The sequence below is a fragment of the Rhinatrema bivittatum genome, chromosome 10 (genome assembly GCF_901001135.1).
Source record: "Rhinatrema bivittatum chromosome 10, aRhiBiv1.1, whole genome shotgun sequence".
Lineage (NCBI taxonomy): Eukaryota > Metazoa > Chordata > Amphibia > Gymnophiona > Rhinatrematidae > Rhinatrema > Rhinatrema bivittatum.
In genome coordinates this window covers 86,488,725-86,512,218 of record NC_042624.1, presented here as the reverse complement: position 1 = coordinate 86,512,218, position 23,494 = coordinate 86,488,725, and the positions used below count along the sequence as shown (strand labels likewise).

General features: G+C 45.2%; 1 protein-coding gene across 6 annotated transcripts in view; it reads right to left on the bottom strand.

The window, feature by feature from the left end:
* Positions 1–23,494, bottom strand: part of SSX2IP (SSX family member 2 interacting protein) — a 49,663-nt gene that overhangs the window by 19,103 nt on the left and 7,066 nt on the right. For 3 of the 6 annotated variants that reach the window (XM_029618133.1, XM_029618135.1, XM_029618134.1), the window contains exons 2-3: positions 11,741–11,873; positions 5,082–5,239 (exon numbers count right to left, since the gene is read on the bottom strand). In XM_029618133.1, coding sequence (XP_029473993.1) covers positions 5,082–5,239; positions 11,741–11,783 — 201 coding nt within the window. In that variant the 5' untranslated portion in view covers positions 11,784–11,873. Of the gene's footprint in view, positions 1–5,081; positions 5,240–11,740; positions 11,874–19,479; positions 19,499–23,494 lie in introns of those variants that run through there. The other 3 variants (XM_029618137.1, XM_029618138.1, XM_029618136.1) reach the window with 2 other exon arrangements.

The window sequence follows — 23,494 nt, the reverse complement described above, 5'->3', positions numbered from 1 at the left end:
TCAGGACAACTTTGTTGGAGAGGCAGTCCTGGAATACATAAAGGGCGTACCACATTGCCCGAAGCGTCACTTTGGCTGTTGTCCAAGTCCCTTGAGTTTGAAGACCTTGGACATGGGCTCCCCAACTGAGGATGGAGGTGTCTGTGGTTAGGGTCACTTGAGGAGCTAGTTGCTGGAAAGGAAGACCTACTTGCAAGTTGGCTTTGTGTGTCCACCATGTAAGGGACAGATGAAGCTGGCTGGTGATGTGTACCAGAGACAAGTGGTTGAGTAGCTTGTCGCCACAGATTTTAGAGTCCATTGTGTCAGTCTCATGGCTAGGTGCGCAATTGGGGTGAAGTGGACTGTTAATGCCATATGGCCGAGCAACTTGAGTAGGTGGCCAGCTGAGGTGGTTTTTCGACAGCGGATAGAGTTGGCCAGGTTGGACAGTGTAATCGTGCGGTTGTTTGGTAAGAATGCCTTGGGGCTTGTGCCATGTCCAGTTCTGCTCCTATGAAGGAGAGATGGTGAGACGGCGTCAAATGGGATTTGGAGTAATTAGAAATCCCAATTAGTTAAGAAGCTTATGGTGAGGCTGAGGGAGTCGAGGGCTCCTTTTTTGGACTGGCTTTTTATGAGCCAGTCGTCCAGGTATGGAAAAATGTATACGCCCCTGCTGTGTAACTGTGCAGCCACGACTGCCAGGCACTTTGTAAACACTCGGGGCACCGAGGCGAGACCGAATAGCAGGACACTGACCCACCACGAATCGCAGATATTGCGATGAGAAGGGAAGATTGCAATGTGGGCGTATGCATCTTAAAGGTCCAGAGAGCAGAGCCAATCCCCCTGTTGTAGCAGTGGAAGCATGGTGCCCAGGGAAACCATTCTGAACTGTTCCTTGTGAAGAAATGTGTTCAAGGCACAGAGATACAGAATAAGACTGGTGGCCACCTGTCTTTTTTGGAATTAGGAAATACATGGAGTAGAACCCTCTCCCCTGCTGATTTGGTGGAACCGGTCCCACGGCTCTGGCTGACAGAAGGGTCGAGAGCTCTGACTTGAGTAGTGCTGTGTGATCGTCCCAGCTCCAGAATGGAATGGGTGGGAAGTCTAGGGATATTTCTGAAAAATTTAGATGGTTACCGTGGGTTACGATGGACAGTACCCACTGGTCTGTGGTAATTGGGTGCCAATTTATAGTATTTCTATACAGTCTTTAACAATATATAATTGACCAAAATGGTTTAAAATAGTAAAAAATTGAAATAAAATAAATCAAATCATAGAAAGTAATAAAAACTACATTAGCTAACTTGTGTAGATTAAGCATAAACCAACATAAAGACCAAGATAATTATAATAAAAATAAAATTAAATCAAATAGAAAGAAGGAGAAAAATACAATTTCATGTTAAAAACCCTATACTAATCAGACATCTAATTTGTTGCAAAGTGGCAAAAACGGCACCCCACTGGAGGATGGCTGCTGCTGCTCTCTGGAAAGGAGTCAAAATCTAGGTGCAGGGCCAGCTTGTGGAGCTGGCTGTGGCCTAGCTGTTCACTTGGCATACCTGTCCACCTCTGAGGTGCCAGAGCTGGTCGTGCACGGAACGCAGGAGGGAAATCTATGTGGCCGGTAGAATTGTTTCCTGGTGTCCCTACGGTTGCCCCTGCAGGCTACAGAGAGAATATCTGTGGAGACAATTGACAACTGACGCAGGGTCTCATGGCCTTAACTGGGCCACTGCGTCCTGGATCTTGTCCCCTGACAGGGTAGATCTGCAAGTTCAATGTATTTTCTCTATCATTATTATACGTTCTATGTAAACAGATACCATGTGAATACGGTTATCGGTATATAAAGACACTTAAATAAAATAAGTTTGTCTTGCACTTCCAGGCATAGGTCTGATGCCTTGAGCCAGGTCCAGCACCTAGCACTGATACCTGCTGCCGAGAATCTGGATGTTGTTTCAAAAGAGTTGTAGGCAGCTCTGACTTCATGTTTGTCTGCTTCCAATCCTTTTTGTAGGATGGAGGACAAGGCTTCTTGTTGTTGCTGTGGTAATTTCTCCACAATCTCCTGGACTTGTTTCCAGAGATTTCTATTGTATTGGGTCATGTATAATTGATATGTGGCTATTCATGCTATCAACATGGACCCTTGGAAAACTCTTCGTCCCAATGCATCTAATGCCTTCTGTTCCTTACCAGGAGAAACAGAGGACTGTGAACTTGATCGTTTAGCCTTTTTCTGAGCTGATTCCACAACTACAGAATGGTGTGGCAGCTGACTTTTCTGAAAACCTGGGGCTTGTTGAACCAGGTACGTAGCATCTTTCTTGTTGACTGGAGGTACAGTACCAGGATTGTCCCACAGGTGGTGCAAGAGGTCTTGCCATTATCTCCTTTGGAGCGTCTACAAACTACAAGACCTCCAACATCTTGTGACGAGAATCTTCTTCCATCACCAGTGGAAAAGGCATAGTCTCAGACATCTCTGACAAAATTGGCAAAGGAGAGGTCTTCCGGGGGTGAAGGCTCTGAGAGCAACTTCTCAGAAGCTTGTGAAGAATCATCCATAGATGCATCTCCCCATGGACTTCCTGATGGAGGGAGTATGCCAAATCAAAAATAAATATATTGAAAAGTAAGGGTCTCAATACAGATCCCCGAGACATTCCACTGCCCACTCCCTTCCACTGAGAAAATTGTCCATTTAATCCTATTCTGTTTCCTGTCTTTTAGCCAGTTTGTAATCCACGAAAGGACATTGCCACCTATCTCATGACTTATTACTTTTCCTAGAAGCCTCTCATGAGGAGCTTTGTCAAACGCCTTCTGAAAATCCAAATATACTACATCTACTGGTTCACCTTTATCTACATGTCTATTAAACAAATTACATGCCTTAAAAAAAGTGAAGCAGATTTGTGAGGCAAAACTTGCCTTGGGTAAAGCCATGCTGACTTTGTTCCATTAAACAATGTCTTTCTATATATATTCTGTGATTTTGATATTTAGAACACTTTTCACTATTTTTCCTGGCACTGAAGTCAGGCTAACCGGTCTGTAGTTTCCCAGATCGCCCCTGGAGCCCTTTTAAAATATTGGGGTTACATTAGCTATCCTCCAGTCCAATGGATGATTTTAATGATAGATTACAAATTTTTACTAATAGGTCTGAAATTTCATTTTTTAGTTCCTTCAGAACCCTGGGGTGTATACCATCCGGTTCAGGTGATTTACTACTCTTCAGTTTGTCAATCAGGCCTACCACATCTTCTAGTTCACAGTGATTTGGTTCAGTCAATCTGAATCATTACCCATGAAAACTTTCTCCGATACAGGTATCTTCCCAATATCCTCTTCAGTAAACACCGAAGCAAAGAAATCATTTAATCTTTCCGTTATGGCCTTATCTTCTCTAAGTGCCCCAGTAACCCCTCGATCATCTAAATGGTTCAACTGACTCAGTCACAGGCTGCTTCAGATATATTTAAAAGTGTTTTTACTGTGAGTTTTTGCCTCTACGGCCAACTTCTTTTCAAATTCTCTTAGCCTGTCTTATCAATGTCTTACATTTAACTTGCGACGCTTATGCATTATCCTATTTTCTTCTGTTGGATCCTTCTTCAATTTTTGAATGAAGATCTTTTGGCTAAAACAGCTTCTTTCACCTCCCCTTTTAACCATGTCGATGATAGTTTTGCCTTCTTTCCACCTTTAATGTGTGGAATACATCTGGACTGTGCTTCTAGAATGGTATTTAACAATGACCACACACCTCTTGCATACTTTTTACCTTTGTATCTGCTCCTTTCATTTTTTTTTTCTAACTATTTTTCTCATTTTATCAAAGTTTCCCTTTTGAAAGTTTAGCCATGGATTTTCTTACTGTCCCCCTTCTAGACATTAATTCAAATTTGATCATATTATCACTATTGCCAAACGACTCCACCACCGTTACTTCTCTCACCAAATCCTGCGCTCCACTGAGAATTTGATCTAGAATTTCCCCCTGAATCAACTGCTCCATAAAGCTGTCGTTTATTCCATCCAGGAACTTTATCTCTAACATGTCCTGATGATACATTTATCCAGTCAATATTGGGGTAATTGAAATCTCCCATTATTGCTGCACTACCAATTTGATTAGCTTCCCTAATTTCTCTTAGCATGTCACTGTCCTTCTCACCATTTTGACCATCACTATAGTCTTCCTCAACACACAAGCAATTTCTACCCATAAAGATTCAATTGTGCATTTAGTCTCATGCAAGATGTTTATCCTTTTGGACTCTTGTCATCCTGGACATAAAGCGCCAGACCGCCTCCCAGGTGCTCTTCTGTCACTGTGATATAATTTGTGCCCCCATATAGCACTGTCCCATTGGTTATCCTCCTTCCACCATGTCTCTGAGATTCCAATTAAGTTTGTCATCATTCACTGCTATACATTCTAATTCTCCCATCTTACTTCTTAGACTTCTGGCATTAGCATACAAACATTTCAAAGTTTGTTTTTTGTTTGTATTTTCATTCTTTTTTAATTGATAGGGATAAGTTAGAATTTTTTAGCTTAGGTGAGTTTTTAATTACAGACACTTTGACTACTTTTCTTATTATTGGAACCTCACTGTCAGGACGCCCTAATTCTAAGCATCATTAGTATCCTTTGAAGATACCTCCCTCTGAACCATGCGCTGCTGAGCGACTGTTGGCTCTCTCCTTTGTTCTAGTTTAAAAGCTGCTCTCTCTCCTTTTTAAAGGTTAGTGCCACTCTAAAGACTTGTCTTACCACAAATCCTTGCTCGTGTCTCATGCAGTCATGTGACCCACTCATGTGACTGATGAACCTACTCATCTTGAGAGAAACAGAACACGTCCAAGAATTGTATTCAATGTTTAACAAATGCAATTGAAATTTAAAATGCTCTTAAGCTTTACTGAGCAAGATGACTATTTTAATAAAAACACAACAGGTTTAGTTTAAGGGCAAACAGCAAGGTCTTTCCAAAATTCACCAGTTTAGTGGCGAAAGACCGGCTTAAAGCAAGACCACAGGACCTTTCATTCACTTTAAATGAACTCACCTGGTTAAGATATGTTATGCACTGCTCAATGTTCTCCTCTGTGCAGAAGGCACTGAAAATGTTAGAAGCGTTCTGGGGGTAAGACAGCAAATGGTACAGCCCTTGTTGCACATGTAAACTGGAGGGAGACATCCTTGGCTCTGAGGTAGGCTTGCTATCTAAAATGAAGAGGGATTTGAAAATTAGTTAGGATATGTGGGTTCCGATTTACTTAACATTTTCTCTCCCTAAACACACTGGAGAAAAGCCCCTTAGTAAATCTGGCAGCAGACTGCACTGGGTGCAGTAAGCAAGGTGTTATTCTAAAGAAACTATTTCTGTTCTCCCGGTTAAGCAGCTGAGGAGCTCAATCATGTAAGGGCAGAGCACTAGGAGATTCTTGCTAAAAAGATCTGTTACAAACCAAGCAAAAGTATATTCATTTCCTTGTACAACAGGTAAAGTGAGCATCCACAGACTGCCTCATACAGTGAAAGAAAATCCGGTATGAGTTTAGAAGTTGGAGACACTGATCAAGATTTAATAAGCTTCACACTAAGGCCCCCCATTTTCAAAGTGTACTATTACAAACGTACCAAAGCATATATACTTCTCAGGCCATTTTTAAAGCTTTTTGCAATACCAACAAATACTAAATTCTGACATGGCTAAGTGAAACCCAACACCAAGAATATGGGAAAAATGAGGAAGTCTGATAGTGTCTCCCCAGAATCCAAGAAACACTTAATGAAGGTCTAACAGGAGCCTGCTTTTCAACTAGTGTAAGGGGGTTATTTTCTAAAGGTTTACCACGTGTGTTAGAGCCCTTTTCGCATGAGATAGGAAGTAAATGACTGGGAGGGGAGAAGAAGTCTGCCACGGCACCACTGCCGGCGATAACGTGAGGAACATATCACCGGCAGTAGCGCAGTGAATAGCACCACCTTTTAGGGTGGCGCTATTTGTGTGAAAAGCTGCGGCTGTCAAAAAAAAAAAAAAAAAAAAGGATGGCACCATCGAGGTGCGAACAGCTGTGGCCTTTCGCAGGCCCACCTCCCTTTTTTGCGGAATTCATCATTCATAAAAAGGGCAATTGACACTGGAACAGCCTCCCTGTGGAAGGAGTGAAGACCAGGATGGTGTGGGGGGGAAAAAAAAAAAATACAACATGCTCAGGTCAGAAAAAGGAGCAAGTGATATGGATAGGCCATATGATCTTTCTGTTGTGCTCTATTTTTCTATGTAAATGGGACAAGAACTAACATGATGAAATGTAAAAGGCATAAGCAATTTTTGTTCAAACTAACATTGCCTATTCGAACCCTCCACTTTCTGTATGCCTGCATAATGTTTAACGTCTAATATTTATATTTTAAGCTGTAATTCGCTCAGCACTTTGCCTAGAACAAAGTTTTAAATAAACTCTTGTAGTAAAGTTGATTTTGTTGCCTCAATGTCTTAATGACCAAGAGAAAGAAAATTTGCCCAAAGTCTACTTGTGTTAATGTTTACATGAACAGTCAGACCTTTTCACTGGCAAGTTAATGATTAAACAATTTTTATTTTTTTTTACACAATAGGCAATATAATTAATCCAGTACTCCCTGCCTGCAATCTCTCCTTTAATATCTTCAACACCTTGCCTGAGAAGAAAGCCTTAAGTCTTGCAAACTCGCATCTTTTAAAGCAGTAGAAAGTAACATTCTAGATAAGTGGTTCTCAACCTTTTTTCTATTGGGACACACCTTTCAGATAATGCTTACAGGCGTGACACACTGAACATCTGACCATCACAGGGCTAAATGGAAACACACTCCGTATACACAGGGCCAGATTTTGGTGCCCATAGGGAGGACTGTGGATGCAAATAAAAGTTGAACTAGAACCCACACAGGAAATGGTGTTCCTAGAGACCGAAAGGGAAGGTTGGCATGACAAGGTTTGCAAGCCATTAGCTTGATTAATTTACCAGATGTCACAGATTAGTTAAAGGACTTCTTTTGAAGATTTAACACATTTTTATGTCCATTTCTTTGCAAATATGTAGCCAGAGTGACATACAATTTCACTAGATATTTTATTTTATGAAATATTCATAGAAAGACTACCAGTGGAACACAGTAATACTAATATAGAAACATAGAAATGACGGCAGAAAAAGACCAATTGGCCCATCCAGTCTGCCCAGCCATCTCCCACACTTATTTCCCCATACTTATCTGTTTCACCAACCACCAAGTTCAGGGCCCTTGTTGGTAACTGTTTGATTCAAATTTCCTGCCATCCCCTGTCATTGATGCAGAGTAATTTTGGAGTTGCATTACAGGTGAGCATAAGGCTTAATGGTTTAGGGTAGTAACTGCCATAATAAGCAAGCTACCCCCATGCCTGTTTACCCAGATTGTGAAGTTCAGTCCTTGTTTGTTGTCTGAATGCAAATCCTCTTTTCCACATTCCCCCTTGCCGTTGAAGCAGAGAGCAATGTTGGAGTTGCATTAACTGTGCAAAGGGTTATTGAGTAAGGGTAGTAATCACCAGGAAGTAGCCTCCATTCCAGCAAGCCATCCCCATCCTCTAGCCTTTATGGATCCACAGTGTTTATCCCATGCCCCTTGAAAGCCTTCACAGTTTTAGTCTTCACCACTTCCTCTGGAAGGGCATTCCAGGCATCCACCATCCTCGCCATGAAGAAATACTGCCTGACATTGGTTCTGAGTCTTCCTCCCTGGAGTTTCAAATTATAACCCCTAGTTCTACTAACTTTTTCCAACGGAAAAGGTTTGTTGACCATGAATCATTAAAATCTTTCAAGTATCTGAAAGTCTGTATCCTATCACCCCTGCTTCTCCTTTCCTCCAGGGTATACATATTTAGGTTTTTCAATCTCTCCTCATAAGTCATTTTATGAGGACTGTCCATCTTTTTGGTCACCCTTTATGTTGTACTAGGGTACAACATAAAAACAGCAGACATGTTAAGAATTTCACTGCATCAAGCATACAAATTCTGCAGGAAACTGCACTGCACACTGGAATCTATGGATAGAAATTCCATGCATGATTAGGAGGCATATAACAATGGGGGCTTACCATGGTCCACCTGACCAGGATGGCAGAAGGCTTTGAAATGCTAACAGGCAGGCTACCAAGTATGGACATACTGTGAGATTTCCACTTACCCCAATACTGGTGGACAAATGTCTCATCAGGGAGGTTAGGTTTCTAGGATACCATAAGTGACTGTTTCATGAAGCAAATGGTCCTAGAACTAATGAACCTAGTTCTCACTGGAATGCGGGGATTTGTTGCAAGGGATAACTGGTGGAACTGCTTGGCAACAGTGATCGTAATGCAACCAAGTTTGAGATAATCACTGGGAGGGAACATAACACCTTTAATAAAATATCTTGTACTCCCTTTTTAAAGGGAAGGAAACTAAAATGAGCAGTTACAAGGCTTAAAAAGTCTGCATTAAGCATGAGACTTAAAAAACAAACAAAAAAAAAACTACAACTACTTAATACACACACACACACACGTTATCATAGAAGCCCAGATAAAAGCATAGTCCACAAATTAAGTGTCAAAAGAACAAGCATGGCTTAATGATACTGTGAAAGGAGTTATCAAAACCAAAAAAAAAAAAGACATCTTTAAAAAAAAGCAGAAAACTAGGAAGGCACATAGGCACTCCCAAATTACATGCAAAGCATTACTAAAGCAGGCCAAGAGAATTTGAGGTGAGACTTGCAAAAGAGGCAAAATCTAATGAACTTTCAAGTACATTAAAAAAAAAAAAAAATAGATGTGAAAAAACCCTGAGTGAGTTGGGCCATTAAATGACCAGACACTAAGAGGAACAACTCAGCATCAGGCCATAGCAGAAAAACTAAATGAATTTTGCACTGGTCTTGAGGAGCATGTTGGAGAGATACCCAAACCTGAACCATCTCTTTGTATGGGGACTATTCAGAGAAACTGAATTAAATCTGTGTCAGTCTGGAAGAGGTGCAAGAGCAAACTGACAAACCAAACAGTCACAAAATCAACAGGAGCTCAAATTTGAAGCTGCAGAACTGTTACTGGTAAATCTGTAACCCTAGCATTCAAGTCTGCCTCTATCCAAGTGAGGCAGACAGACATCGGTGCCAGGTAAAATGGTGTACGCTACTGAGAAAGTTACTGTTCACATAAACGTGGCTTAATGGGGGAAGAGGCAACAGATTTAGAAAAGGGTGGTCATGCCTTACTAATCTATTCAAATTCTATGCATGTGGATAGAACAGTTTTTTTTCTATTTTCAGAAGACATTTAATAGTGTCCCTCATGAGAGACGCCTCGAAAACTAAAGTCATGGGAGAAGAGGCAATGCCTTATAGTCAGATCGATACTGTAAAGTGCGGCTGGAGATTCCCCATCTGTAACTCGCTGTGGGCGCACAATTCGGATGCGTAAGGCGATCCTGCGATACAGTCTCCAGTTTCACGCGTCCTTAGCGCTTCTTGAAACCAACCCGTAACCCCTTCCGCACGCAGCATGTATATCAGATGTAAACGATCAAATTAGCTATTCCCTCCCATACAGTGACGCGCGCCCCGACTATCGCTATTTTACCCTGCCGTTTTGCCCCGCGTTTAACCTGCTAACTTACCACCTACCCCTGCATTACAGGCAGGGGCAATGGTAGACGGCAAACTTTCCCTCAAATCATTGCACCACACATGAGATTCCTTAAATTAACTTAACAATAATGCTAGATCCATATATACAAACATTTGCAGCGAGCCCCGCTTTTGGTAAAGCTGTTATATATATATACACCTAGATGTCAGTTTCCAAATCCCCCATCTCCATGCGCGTTTATCCAGGCGGAGGGAGCCGGCGGCGAAAGCGGCTTTCAGCAGCCCCCGCCGGCAGTGAATGAATGCACGCCTGTCTGTGTACGACCGTGCAATTTCGGTGCTCAAGGCAGTCACATGCCGTGACGTCAAGCCTTGAGCACCGAAATTGCACGGGTGTACACAGGCGTGCATTCATTCACTGCCGGCGGGGGCTGCTGAAGGCCGCCAGCTCCCTCCGCCTGGATGAACGCACGGAGACAGACAGATCAACTTTTGTTTTAATTTTCGCAGTGCGCCTTGCTTCGGGAGGGGGGAGAAACCATCCACTTCCTGGTACCTGTCATTTCAAATGTCAGTTGAAATGACAGGTACCAGCGCACCCAGGATACTGTATAGGTGCTGTATTAAGCACCTATACAGTAAAATGGGTTGCGCGGGCCTAACGCTTCGCAGACGCGGCTTGCATTTGCAAGCAATTTAAATAGAGTATCGAGCGGTATGTGAAGAGAACTGTGCGTGGGGCAAACGAGGGTGCACCCGGCACTAGCGCACTCTTTCTAACGCGGCATAACTGTAATCGACCTACTGGTTGCTAACTAGTTAAGACAGGAAGCAAAGCAGAAAATCAGCTTTCCCAGTAGGGGGGGGGGGAATAGTGTATCCCAGGGATCTGTATTGGGACCAGTGTAACATTCATTAACAAGGGGAGCAACAAGTGAAGTGATCAAATCTGCAGACAAAAATATTCAAAATAGTTAACACACCGTGAGGAAATGCAGAAGAGCCCTGCAAGACTGGGGAAACTGGGAATCAAAATGGCAGATGAAATTTCGTGTACAGAAGTGTAAAGTGATAACACATAAGGAAAACTAATCCTAAACTACAGGGTACACAATGCTGAGTTCCATATTAGGAATAAGTGGAAGCTCATAAGATAGTATAACAAAAAATGTTTCCTAAGGCATCAATTCCATGCCAGCAAGCCGGGAAAATTGTGTCTTAATGAGAATTTCGTAAAGACAACCCAGTTCTCATGCAACCCAAGTTTAGGAGAATGTCCACCAGTGACTGAAGGTTGCGAATCAACTTTTTTTTTTTCCCCCCCCCCCCACACATTTTCTTGTGCAAGTAAAAAAATGATCACTAATGTTTCAGCAATCTGCATTGGGGAAACAGAAATGAACAAAGACTTTGCTGAATCAAGTGCTCATTTTCAGATCCTTCATGATCTCACTGAATCAGTTCCAATACTTTAAAATGTTTAAATATTTGCAAATAAAATCCAATCCTTAGAATTTACTTATTTGGAAATATCAAAAGATTAAATATTGGAACTGATTTCAGACCAATGATTTATTGAAAAAGCAAAGAGGGTTGTATAACCAATAGTACTTAAGTATGACAGTCCACTGATTCATCTATTGTATCTATTTGATGGTGATTTTTTTTTTTTTTTTTTTTTTTTTTTAACACATGGACACATGAAATAAAAAGATCTGACAACTTGATTTACATTTCGATTTTGTACTTTAAACAAATACCTAGTCTTAAATATTTTATTTTACACTTTTAACACATTATTGCAATAGCAAATTTGGACAGTGTTCAGTTTTGAAAATAGCATATGTGAGCACTCTAGACTGCTCCTAACACTAACACCATCAGCCCCCTGGGATAAGCATGGAGGATAAAGCCTGAGATTCACTGTGCTCTAAGCACTGCATCAGAACAGGCAGAAGAGATGACTTTGCAGTTCTTATTTCTAGAGTTCTAATATTCATAGAAAAAACAGTCTTTTTTCTATAAATAAAAAAAAAAAAAAGCTTGAATGAATTGTTACCTGTCGACAGCTCTGGCACTATAATGGTCTTCCAATCTCCCATAGCAACAAAAAGCCAGAATACCTGAGGAACTGGGTCAGCAGTTAAACATTGAGCTGCTGCTAGAGGAAAGATCTTCTATGTAGGCATCTCCTAAAATAGAAGCACAGCAGATTAACAATAGCAGAATGTAGCAAGACGATTAAAGCAGACAAACAAGAGACAGTAAGGCAACCATATGGAGGATCTGGAACAACTCAGCTGGCAAATATATGGGATATACAGACAACTCCAGCACCCATCTTGCATTAGAAAAAAAAAAAATCTTACATCTTGTGTGATGTTTACTCTTTACTCACTTTTTGGGGGAAATAACCCAACAGCAATTAAGGATTAAATCACAAAGCCACTATCTTTGGCACAATGACAGAAGTCAGTGGATTTAAGAGAAGTCAATTTTATTTAAAATTTGCCACCCAAAATGTTAAACACATGTGAAATTAGATCATATTTATTAAAGCAAACATCCAAAAATAAAAAAACCCAGTTAAACATGACTATTTAAAATTGCTAATCAATTTTTACACAGCGTCAACATCCAACATTTTCTCTTTTGCTACAATTTCACTTACCCAGTACCTGCTAGATCTGAAAACCTGTTCTTTACCTTCCACAGACATCTTACTTGCTTTAAGTAAAGAAAGCTTCCACTTAGAATATTTACAGTTTAGAATAGGCAGAACTGGCTACATGATCTAGTCACAGAGGAGTCAATTTTAGCACAAGATAAACTGAGACGTGATTCAGCCGGCACCATCTTAAAAAATGGCGCAGGCCATCCATTGCTCCTACCATGTGACAGGGGCTGACCTATGGCACCAGTAACCCCTGTCACATGGTAAGGGCAAAAAGCCACCAGCGCCATTTTGATTAGTGGCAGCCGGCAGCCAACAGCCTGAGAGGGGGAGATCACTCCCAGGACCCCCGCTGTACCACCAGGGTCTTTCGGTAAGTTTTGGGAGGGTGGGGGGGGGGTTTATGTGCATTCTCCCCCCCCCAAAAAAAGGATAAGAAAACCACATGAAATTGTGGTGTTTCCTATCATTTCGTCTGCCCCCCCCCCGAAACAGGAAATACCGTCTTTATTTCCTATTTCGTTGCAAACAAATGCACATCCCGTCTCGCTCTCTATGCAATCACATAAAACCATCTGTTCCTTTCTACACTGACCACCCAACAGCTGAGCTACTTCTGGGCAGCCCTCAAACTTTTTTATATTTTGCCTGAAATGAACACTGCATCTGAATCAATATTCAGTCAAGACTCATGTTCCACATTAGTTGTGTTGAGGGAGCTGTGGTCTTTCACCCCCAGCAAAGGAATATTGCTGTCATGGCTGGACCTAGTTGGGAGCAGTGGTGTCTACAGATTTATTGGGGGGGGGGGGGGGGGGGGGGGGAGGCAAAAGGAGCAAGCTACATATGGAGGTATGAAAGCCAAAATGGCCTTTCCACAAATCATGCCCATTCCCACAGAATGGCCCCCTGCCTTGGCTGTAAAAAAAAAAAACAAAACAGTCCAGAGGACTTGGTGCAATTTAAAAAAGTATATATATATTTTTGAGCTGTGAAGGGAAATATCCCATGTGCTAGGACTGTCCATGGATGTAATGAAATACTTTTTAAAACTGCACCAAGTCCTCTGGACTGTTTTTTTTTTTTTACAGCCAAGACAGGGGGCCATTCTGTGGGAATGGGCATGATTTGTGGAAAGGCCATTTTGGCTTTCATACCTCCATATGTAGCTTGCTCCTTTTGCCTCCCCCCAATAAATCTGTAGACACCACTGCTCCCAACTAGGTCCAGCCATGACAGCAATATTCCTTTGCTGGGGGTGACAGACCACAGCTCCCTCAACACAACTAATGTGGAACATGAGTCTTGACTGAATATTGATTCAGATGCAGTGTTCATTTCAGGGAAAGGAAAATTAGTTTCTTACCTGATAATTTTCGTTCCTGTAGTACCAAGGATCAGTCCAGGACACCTGGGATGTACCAGAGCCAACTTACCGAGGGTGGGAAGTAGAGAGTCCCGCACGGAGTACCCTCACTCCAAAACCCCCGGAATCGGTAGCCCGGACATCCAACCGGCAATACCTGATAACGGTATGCAAAGACTGCCATGTAGCCGCTCTGCAGATCTCGTGAGGCGACACCTGAGAGGCTTCCGCCCAAGACGCCGCCTGAGACCGAATCGAGTGTGCACAGAGACCCACGGGAAGCGGTTTCCCCCCGCACCAAGTATGCCGAATCAATGGCCTCCTTGAGCCAACGGGCGATTATAGAGCGGGATGCAGCTTCCCCTTACCTTGGACCAGAGAACAGACCAAATAGATGATCTGTCACCCGAAACGGATTAGTGACCTCTAGGTAGCGAAGGAGGGACCTCCGCACATCAAGCTTCCTGAAATTCCGACCGCGAAAGCGGGAAGCTCCACCGATTGGTTTAGATGGAACGCCGACACGACTTTAGGGAGAAAGGAGGAAACCGTCCGCAAGGAAACTCCCGAATTGGAAATACGCAAGAACGGCTCCCTACAGGACAGAGCCTGTAACTCCGAAATACGTCATGCCGAAGCAATCGCCACCAGGAAAAACAGTTTTGTTTTTTTTTTTTTTTGTTTTTTTTTTTTTTTTTTTTAAACGTGAGATCCTTGATAGTAGCGCGTTTCAAGGGCTCAAACAGTGCCGAGCATAAGGCGGAGAGCACCCAATTAAGATTCCAGGACGGACATGGCAAAATGCAACGGAGGCCGAAGATATGTAACCCCGCGAAGAAAAACGGGAAATATCCGGGTGAAGCGCCAGGGAGGATCCTTGAACCTTACGCTGCAAACAACCAAGCGCTGCTACTTGAACCCGCAGCGAGCTGCACGCCAACCCTTTGGCCAGACCGGCCTGGAGAAACGCCAGAATATCGGATAACGAAGCGGAAGTGGGATCCAACCCGCGGTTCACACACCATTCCTCAAAGACCACCCAGACACGGACATACGCTATGGAGGGAGACTGCCGCCTGGATCTCAGCAGCGTGGTCACCACCGCGTCTGAGTAACCTTTTCTCTTTAACCGATTCCTCTCAAAAGCCATGCCGCGAGACAGAAGTGATCCGCCTCCTCCAAACAGACGGGGCCCTGTCTGAGGAGCCCCGCGAACCTCTGGAGACGGAGGGGTACTGCCACCGACAGCTAGACAAGGTCTGCGAACCACGGACGGTGCGGCCACTCCGGTGCTACCATGAGCACGTTGGACGGGTGCAACTCCATGCGCCGGAGAATTTTGCCGATCATGGGCCACGGGGAAAACACGTACAGCAGGACATCCGTCGGCTAGGGAAGCACCAACGCGTCGACGCCCTCTGCTCCCCTTTCTCGACGCCGACTGTAAAATCGCGGAGCCTTCGCGTCGCGCCACATGGCCATCAGATCCATGTGGGGCACCCCCCACGTTCTGCAGATGGAAAGAAACGCCTCGTCTGCCAGCTTCCACTCCCCGGGATCCAGGCGATGACGGCTGAGAAAATCCGCTGGGACATTGTCGGTTCCGGCAATGTGAGACGCTGCAATGTTGCTGAGGTTCTGTTCCGACCAAGCCATCAAGAGCTGCGCTTCTATTGCCACCAGCGGACTCCTCGTCCCTCCTTGGCGATTGATGTAGGCCACGGTGGCTGCGTTGTCCGACAACACTCGGACCGCCATTCCCCGTACCAGCGGTAGGAAGGCTCGCAGTGCCAGACGGACCGCTCTGGTCTCTAGTCGGTTGATAGACCACTGGGCTTGAGACGGCGACCATAGTCCTTGAACCGACTTGCCTAGGCAAACTGCTCCCCAACCGGAGAGACTGGCATCCGTGGTCATCACCGTCCAATTGGGCACTAGAAGGGACACTCCACCGGACCGATGACTGGGATCCAGCCACCAGAGCAGGCTGGATCTCGCCTGGCCCGCGAGCGGAAGCGGTAGGTGGAACTCCTCCGAAACCGGTTTCCAGCGGGATAGCAAGGATGACTGCAATGGCCGCAGATGAGCGAACGCCCAGGGAACCAACGCGAGCGTTGAAGCCATAGAACCTAGAACCGTCAGGTAATCACAGACCCGATAATAGCCTCACCGGAGCTTGTAGCTTGCATATCCGTTCCTGAGATAGGCACACCTTGCCCTGTTTCGTGTCGAATACGGCTCCAAGGTATTCCAAAGTCTGGGTGGGTGCTAGTTGACTCTTGTTGAAGTTGACTACCCAGCCTAGAGACTGCAAAAGCTGTAGGACCCTGGCCACTGCCAGCCGACACTGACCCTCGGACTTCGCCCGAATCAACCAATCGTCCAGGTAAGGATGGACCAGAAGTCCTTCCCGGCATAGCTGCGCCGCCACCACTACCATCACTTTCCGAGCCGTGTTTTATCACAGAAAACACCCACTGGTCTGTTGTGATTGTGGTCCAAACCTCGTAAAATAGGGACAGCTTGCCCCCTACCTTCAGAACCGAGGGATGGACCGGCCGGACATCATTGAGACGACTTACCACTGGGTACGGAAGAGGAGGAAGCTGGTCTGCCGAATCGCCTGCCACGAAGGACTGAGACTGCTGTCTGCCGCCTCCCGAGTGAAAAGAGGAGAAGAAGAACTAGGGCGAGAAGTCCGGGGCTTCTGGCTACTCCGGTATCGGGAGCAGGAAGAGAAGGATCCGGTATCGGGAGCAAGAAGAGAAGGATCCCGTAGACCGTGCCCTGTCCTCCGGAAGTCTATAACCCTCATTCTCGCCCAGGAGTTGTATCATGTCAACCAGTTCCTTCCCAAACCACAGCCTGGCCTAGAAGGGAAGGGAGCCCAGACGAGGGGAGCCCAGACGAGACTAAGAGGCCCCGTCTGCCGACCAGTTCCTCAGTCACAGGAGACGTCTGGTCGAGACAGCGGATGCCATGGAACGAGCCGAGGTTCTGAGGAGATCATGTAGTGCGTCCGCACAGTATGTTATTATCGCCTCAAGGCGCCCGGTCTGCTTGGCTTCTTCCTCGGAAAAGCCCTCATTAGCTAGCAGCTGCTGGACCCAACAGAGTCCAGCCCGCAAGGTGAAGTTACTGCAGATCGCCGCCCGGGCTCCGAGCGCCGAGACTTCAAATCTTCTTCAATTGGATTTCCAACTTCCGATCCTGAAGGTTCTTCAGAGTCGTGGTACCCGTGACAGGGATAGTCGTCCGTTTCGCACTGCCGAAACCGCTGCGTCCATCTTTGGTACCCTCAGAACCTCCAGCGCTTCCTCCGGCAAGGGATAAAGTTTATCCATAGCCTTCGTGACCTTCAGCCCCAGGTCTGGGGTATCTCATTCTCTAAAGAGCAGGTCCGTGGAGGAAAACAATGAAAGGGGAAGGTTGTGGGGGGGCCACTCAGGCCCAACTACACTGGGTCCATGGAGCCGATGCGAGACTCCTCGACGGGCTCCGCTATCTCCAACTCCCCCAAAAACGTCTGCCGCTTCCCGGCTGGAATGAAGGGGCCCAACTCGTCACGGCGGAAGAGGCGAATCACCTTCGGGTCGTCGCCTTCTGAGTTCTGACCCTGTCATGCCTTCCCTTGCACGGGCATACCATCTCCCTCTGCCCCCCTCGGGGGCGGGGATGGAGCCTCCTGGTCTTCCAGGTCCTCCGACGTGTCCAAATCATCCCAGGGCGGGACAGCCCGCAGTGGCCGCTTGAGCTTGGGTGGGGGCCCGGCATGTCATCCATCCGTGGGCGATTCCTAGGTGCCGATGGAGGGGCCTCCTGAGGTTCGGTCTGAGGGAGACGCCTCTTAAGGGCCGTGCGGGCTCTAAATGCCCTATGCATGACCGGAATAAAATCTGACGAAAAAAGGAGCAGGATCCCTCTGAATTCGAGTCGGTATCCTGGCCCCTCCCCCGCTCCCACGGGGAAAACTGACCTGGGAACGGAATGCTGCGGGGAGAGGGGGAGAGAATCCCTAGCCCCCTCCCCAGACAGCCCAGACACCGCGGGAGCCGGCAGCAAAATGGCGGGAGTTCCCGCGTTCCCCCTAGCTGCCTTGGGATCCAAAGAAGATCGCGTTCCCACCGCAATCGCAAAAGAAGTGTGCCGCACCAAGAGCCCCCGAAGCGCCCCCGACGTCCCCTCGCCCCCCAGGAGGCAAGCAGAACACAGGCCATCCTGGGAGAGGCGCGCGCACCCGGACCCGCAGGCCGTGCAGGCCGCGCCACGAGGCATGCCGGCCTAGGCAACGCTGAGGAAAAAAGAACCGCGAAAAAAAAGAACGCCGGCCGCGAGGGATAGAGGGGAGGGGAAGAAAATAGAAACAGAGCCGGAGAATCGCCGCCGCGAGTGAGAAAAAACAAAGCTGTATCCTTTTTTTTTTTTTTTAAACTCACCGGAGCTGTCCCCCGACGGGTGCTGGAACGGTCCGATTTGGGGTGAGTGAGCCGGGCTCCCCGGTATCACCCCGGCTGGGCTCTGAAGTGGGGTCCTCAACCCCTAGCCCCAGCAATCTGCTCTACCAGAAGGGATGGCCCTCTCAGGGCCTGACAGCCTTCTGGGAGCTCTGACCGTTTCTTCTCCCTGAGAGAAAAAGAAACTAACACTCTTTTTTTTTTTTTTTTACAAACTTAATTGAAACAGCAACAAGAGAGAAACAGTAAGACTAGGAATCCTGCCTATCTCTCTAAAAAAAAATACGCTAGCCCTCGGACTCTAAACAAGTTCCCTATCCAGGCTGTGAGCTATGCCGCGGCCTCTACCAGGGGGGGATGGTCCCCTCAGAACCTGACAACCCCCCTGGGAGGCAGGGCAGACAGGACTTAACCTTGTAACAAAAACTACCAATTTAAACTAAATACCAAAACAATCAAACCTGACTGACTACCAAAATCAGGCTCAGGGCAGGCAGGGGCTGTGACTGCACCTGCACCATCTACTGGAGACAGAGTAAGACTGAGGGGGGCTGTGACTGGCACAGGGTCATATATGGCTCCGCCCACAAGTTTTGCTCTGTCTCCATCTACTGGTGCGGAGTCACAACCCAGGTGTCCTGGACTGATCCTGGTACGTACAGGGAAATATAAATACACACACACACACTTCCACCTTATACATAACTCCCATTCTGGGTCAGTGATTGATTTAGCATCAGGACACGCTAGGGAGATATTTACCAAGTCAAATTTGGCAATACAGTAATGGGAGATTCAATTACCCCAATATTGTTAGCTTCCCTAATTTCCCTTAGAATGTTATCTGTTCATTCTGGCCAGGCAGACAGTAGTATACCATGCACCTCCTCTATACTCTTCCCTTTCACACATGGAATTTCTATTATAAAGATTCCACAGTGAATTTGGTCTGATGCAGGAGATCCTTAACCCATAGTGCCATCCCCCACCGGTTTCATCCACCCTATCATTGCAATATTGGTATTGCACTGTCCCATTAGTTATCCTCCTTCCACCAGGTCTGAGTTTCGTGGAAAGAAAACGGACAATTCTGTTCTGTGTGCAGTTTAACCAAAAATCCAGTGGGAGGACTTAGATGCCCAAACGGAGCATGTTTGTGGGGAAAGTGGTGCCTGGATATGCACCACAAACCCCATTCCTGATGAAAACACCTTCCTTCAACCTCAACTGTAGCTGGGGGACAAAGTGCAAACCAGCTGGATATTTTCCCAGACTGCAAACACTGTCCAAATAAGTTTCCTCACCTTCCCATCTAAGAGCCTTCCTCTGCTCTCTTCCAACAAGCAGTCTCTGGTGATCGGCATATCAGATACAGAAAGAAAACCCAGCAGGAAGAACAGTTTATACACTGTTGAGGAAACTTGAGTTCCAACTCTTTTGTCCTTCAGCTGTGCTAAAATCCAGAACTCCCAGGATTTCTCTTTGAAAGCAAAGGTTCTCATCTGCCCACCTTCTCTGATTGTTCCTTGGTCTCTCCCCAGCAACTGCTACTCTGCAGTCCATGAGGACAGGCTGAACAAAAACAGGAAGTAGAGGCTCCATTGGCTAACCAGGTCAGCTGTGCTCCCATGAAGACAAAGCAGGTGGTGATCTTGCCTTACATCACCGGCTCTTGAACAAGTTAGCCCTGTGTGTGCCGTTTTCGTTAGTCCTGAAGTAAATGCATGACGCAGTCACACTGCACTACAAACATCTAGTCCCTGCATTCAGATAGGCATATTGCAAAAATAGAGTTGCAATGCCTAGTTTCCAAAACCCTGGTAAGGCACAGGCTCCTTTCCTTTCAGTACACAGCAGCTGCTTTTGTGAGATTAATGATCTCATAGAGGTTAAGTGTAGTTTGGAATTTTAACACCCCCTCACGTTCATTTTGGCAGTTACCAATAGCTGATCTCAATGTTGGAGAGCCCACTCAAAGCCCAACATGTGAGGGTCAGTGGAACCACAGCCCACTGCCTGATGCTCAGATCTAGACCAGCACCTGGTACTGCTGTCAGCACCTTGCAGCAACAAGAGACACCAGCTGTGGCTCTTAGATGTATAGGCGCTCCTTTCGGAAAGAATGGAGTACATTCTTCTTCCTAGCTACAACATGAGTCCTGGTACATCATAGTGGGAAGAATGCAGGGTATGAATAGCTGGGCCCTGCTTGTGCAGCACATTGTACATAGCACTTCATCTTCCCCTTCCTGAGCCTCCCATTTTAACTCCAGGCTGAGTGAGATTGGGAGAGCGTGCAACGTGCACTAGATGCAACTCATGAGTCTTGGGAGCAGCCAAATGGAGAAATGTGTTAGTCAAAGTCATTGAGCCAGCTATCTGCAGCACACTGAATTCTCTTGCACTTGCATATAGACTGAGATGGCCCACTGAGATGGGGTAGAGACCTACATGAACCATTCTCTCCCTTTGTTTTAAAATTTCAAAGAGACTGGTAGGGCTTTCAGTGCTTCCTTAGAACATCTTTTTGCAATGCGAGATGTCTCCATGTCTGCACTGCCTGCTCTGTGGAAGCTGGCAAGTCACATTTGTGACAAATGTAGGTGTGCCTTTGGCTTGAAAATATTGGGAGAAACTGCCCTTGGTCAATTTTGCATGGCACAGCATGGAAACTGCCACAATATCATTTGGAGCTCCTTTAAGAAGCCATGAACTGGGTTGGAAGCAGAATCTGACAGAGGCTGGATGAACATCATTTGGCTGTTCAAGACTCAGAATGAGTCACATCCAGTGCACATTGCACACCCTCCCCATCTCACTTAGAAGGGTAGCAGAAACACCTGGTTTAAAAAAAAACCACACCCACAAAACTAAACCCCCCTCCCCCCCTTTCTCCAAAAGAGCTCTCGGCCTTTCCATGGCATCTTTACCCAGGTTAACCTACAAGAGAAAGACCATACACAAAGTTGGACAAACACCATATTATGTTGTTTTAGGGAAAGAAAACCAACTTTTGCATGTAAATATTAAAATTCATAAAATGTGAAAATGATAAACTGACATAAGTGCCTTTAATTTAACTAAAATCTCAATTTCTTCTACAAATAGAGGAAGTCATCAGGAGCAGAATGAAGGCTTTTAAGCAGATTCTCATTCAGGCTTTTAATTAAACCCTGCTAGACAGTTCCACCATTTGCAAGATATAAATGCATCACCCTACAAGATTTAGAGCATGGCACATCTTGACTATTTAACTTATTGTATCCCTTTATTCAATGACAAAATATTTCTCTTTAAACAATTTTAATATGCCAGTAAACGTTTAAATTTGCTCTGAAGTTAGATGTAGCACTGATCTCAATCTGGTCCTTGCAATAGCTTGACATGGGCCACAACCTCCCAGGGACCCTGCATGGGGGGGGGGGGGGGAAAAAAATCACTTTAAGGCCACTAGGGTTTCCTCTTACTGAAGTTCCTGCACTCTTATGGTCCAATTTTCACAAGACCTATGATTGTACCGACTGGTCTCAAATCTGATTAAATATTCAGAAGTCATACCAGTGCGGAGGTCTTTTTTTCCTCTTGATAAAATCATTTATAATTATTAGCAGTCTCAGATATTCACATTACACACCAGCTCATTTGATTGTCTTATTTATATACACTGGTGAATCCTTTGATGGTTTCTTTATACCAATCAAGAATTATTATTATTATTATTTTTTTTTTTTTTTAACAAAAAGCTTTTGGTGGCACAACAGATAGGCAAATACAAAGTCCAAAGATGATGATACACCAGTGAATAGTGTACCATGCTGCAAAACAAATTTAAGAAAAAAAAAAAACCTGTCTTTAGCAACTATAACCTCTTCTCTCAGACAGGTCTTAGGGGTAGGAACTTTCTTCCTCTGGGTCTCAATATGACCTTTCTATACAGCAGTTTTCCTTTCAGCAGCTTGCATTCTGATGAGTTTCTTGTTGAGCTATGTTGGATGGGTACTCATAGAACCTCTTCTGTTGGGTAGCTTCCTTTAAAAACTCCGACGGGGGGGGGGGGGATCATATCACTTGGGAATACACTTATCCAAGGATCTGCTCACCCTGTCCTTTGGGGCCCAGTCAACCTCCCTGGACAAGAATTTAGCTTCAAGCACTCCTCCAGTGGGAGAGCTCATTTCTTGGATCTGCCACATGGAGGGTTCAGGCTCAGTGGTACGCCTCTGGAGTGACTGGCATCCTAGACTGGCTTCTCTTTACTCATTTCTCCAGATTTTTCTTGCATCACATGGGTGCAGTAGTTTTATTGAACCAATGACCCTTCCCACTGGGAGGTGGGAATCCTCACACCCTCCTTTCATGGTAGCACAGAGTAGCCACCTAGTGGTCAGAGCAGCAGGGTGAACCCAGGGCTCACATTCTTTGTGACTGCGAGCAAGCCCTTTGAGGCAGGGAAAGAACTAGAGAACCTGCCATACTGGGTCAAGCCAAGAATCCTGTTACCAACAGGGGCCAATCCAGGTCACAAGTACCTGGAGAGATCCCAAACAGTAAATAGATCTCATGTTGCTATTGCACAGTGATAAGCAGTGGCTATTCCCAATGTCTACTTCGTTAACAGTTTATGGACTTCTCCAGGAAGCTTGTCCAAACTTTTATAAGCCCAGCTATGTTCTTAACTACATCCTCCAACAATGAACTCTAGCACCATTGTGCTGATTTGTTTTGAATATGCTATTAACTTCATAAAGTGTTGGCAAGTCAATTTAAAAAAAAAAAAAGAAAAAAAAAAAAGAGTAAACAATGGATTTACATTTACCTGTTCTATTCCACTTATTATTTTATAGTGTATCCACCAGATGTCTTTTCTCCTAGCTGAAGAGTCCTAATCTCTTTAGCCTTTCCTCACAGGAGAGCCTTTCCATCCCCTTTATCATTTTGGTTGCCCTTCTCTATACTATTTCCAATGCAACTATATATTTTTAGCGATGGGGTGACTAGAACCACATACAGTATTCCAGGTGCAGCCTCACCATGGAGCATTATAAAGGTATTATGACATGTTCTGTTTTATTTTTCATTCCTTCCTAATAATGCTAACATTGCTTGCTTTTTTGATCGCCAAATGCTGAGCTAAGGATTTCAAAGTATTGTCCACTATGACACCCAAATCCTTTTCCTGGGTGGTAATTCCTAATATGGAACCACCTGTAATTAGTGTGGATTACTTTTGCAGATGTGCATCACTGAACTTGTCCATATTAAAATTTCATCTGCCATATGTACACCTAGTCTCACAAGATCCTCCTGCAATTTCACAAT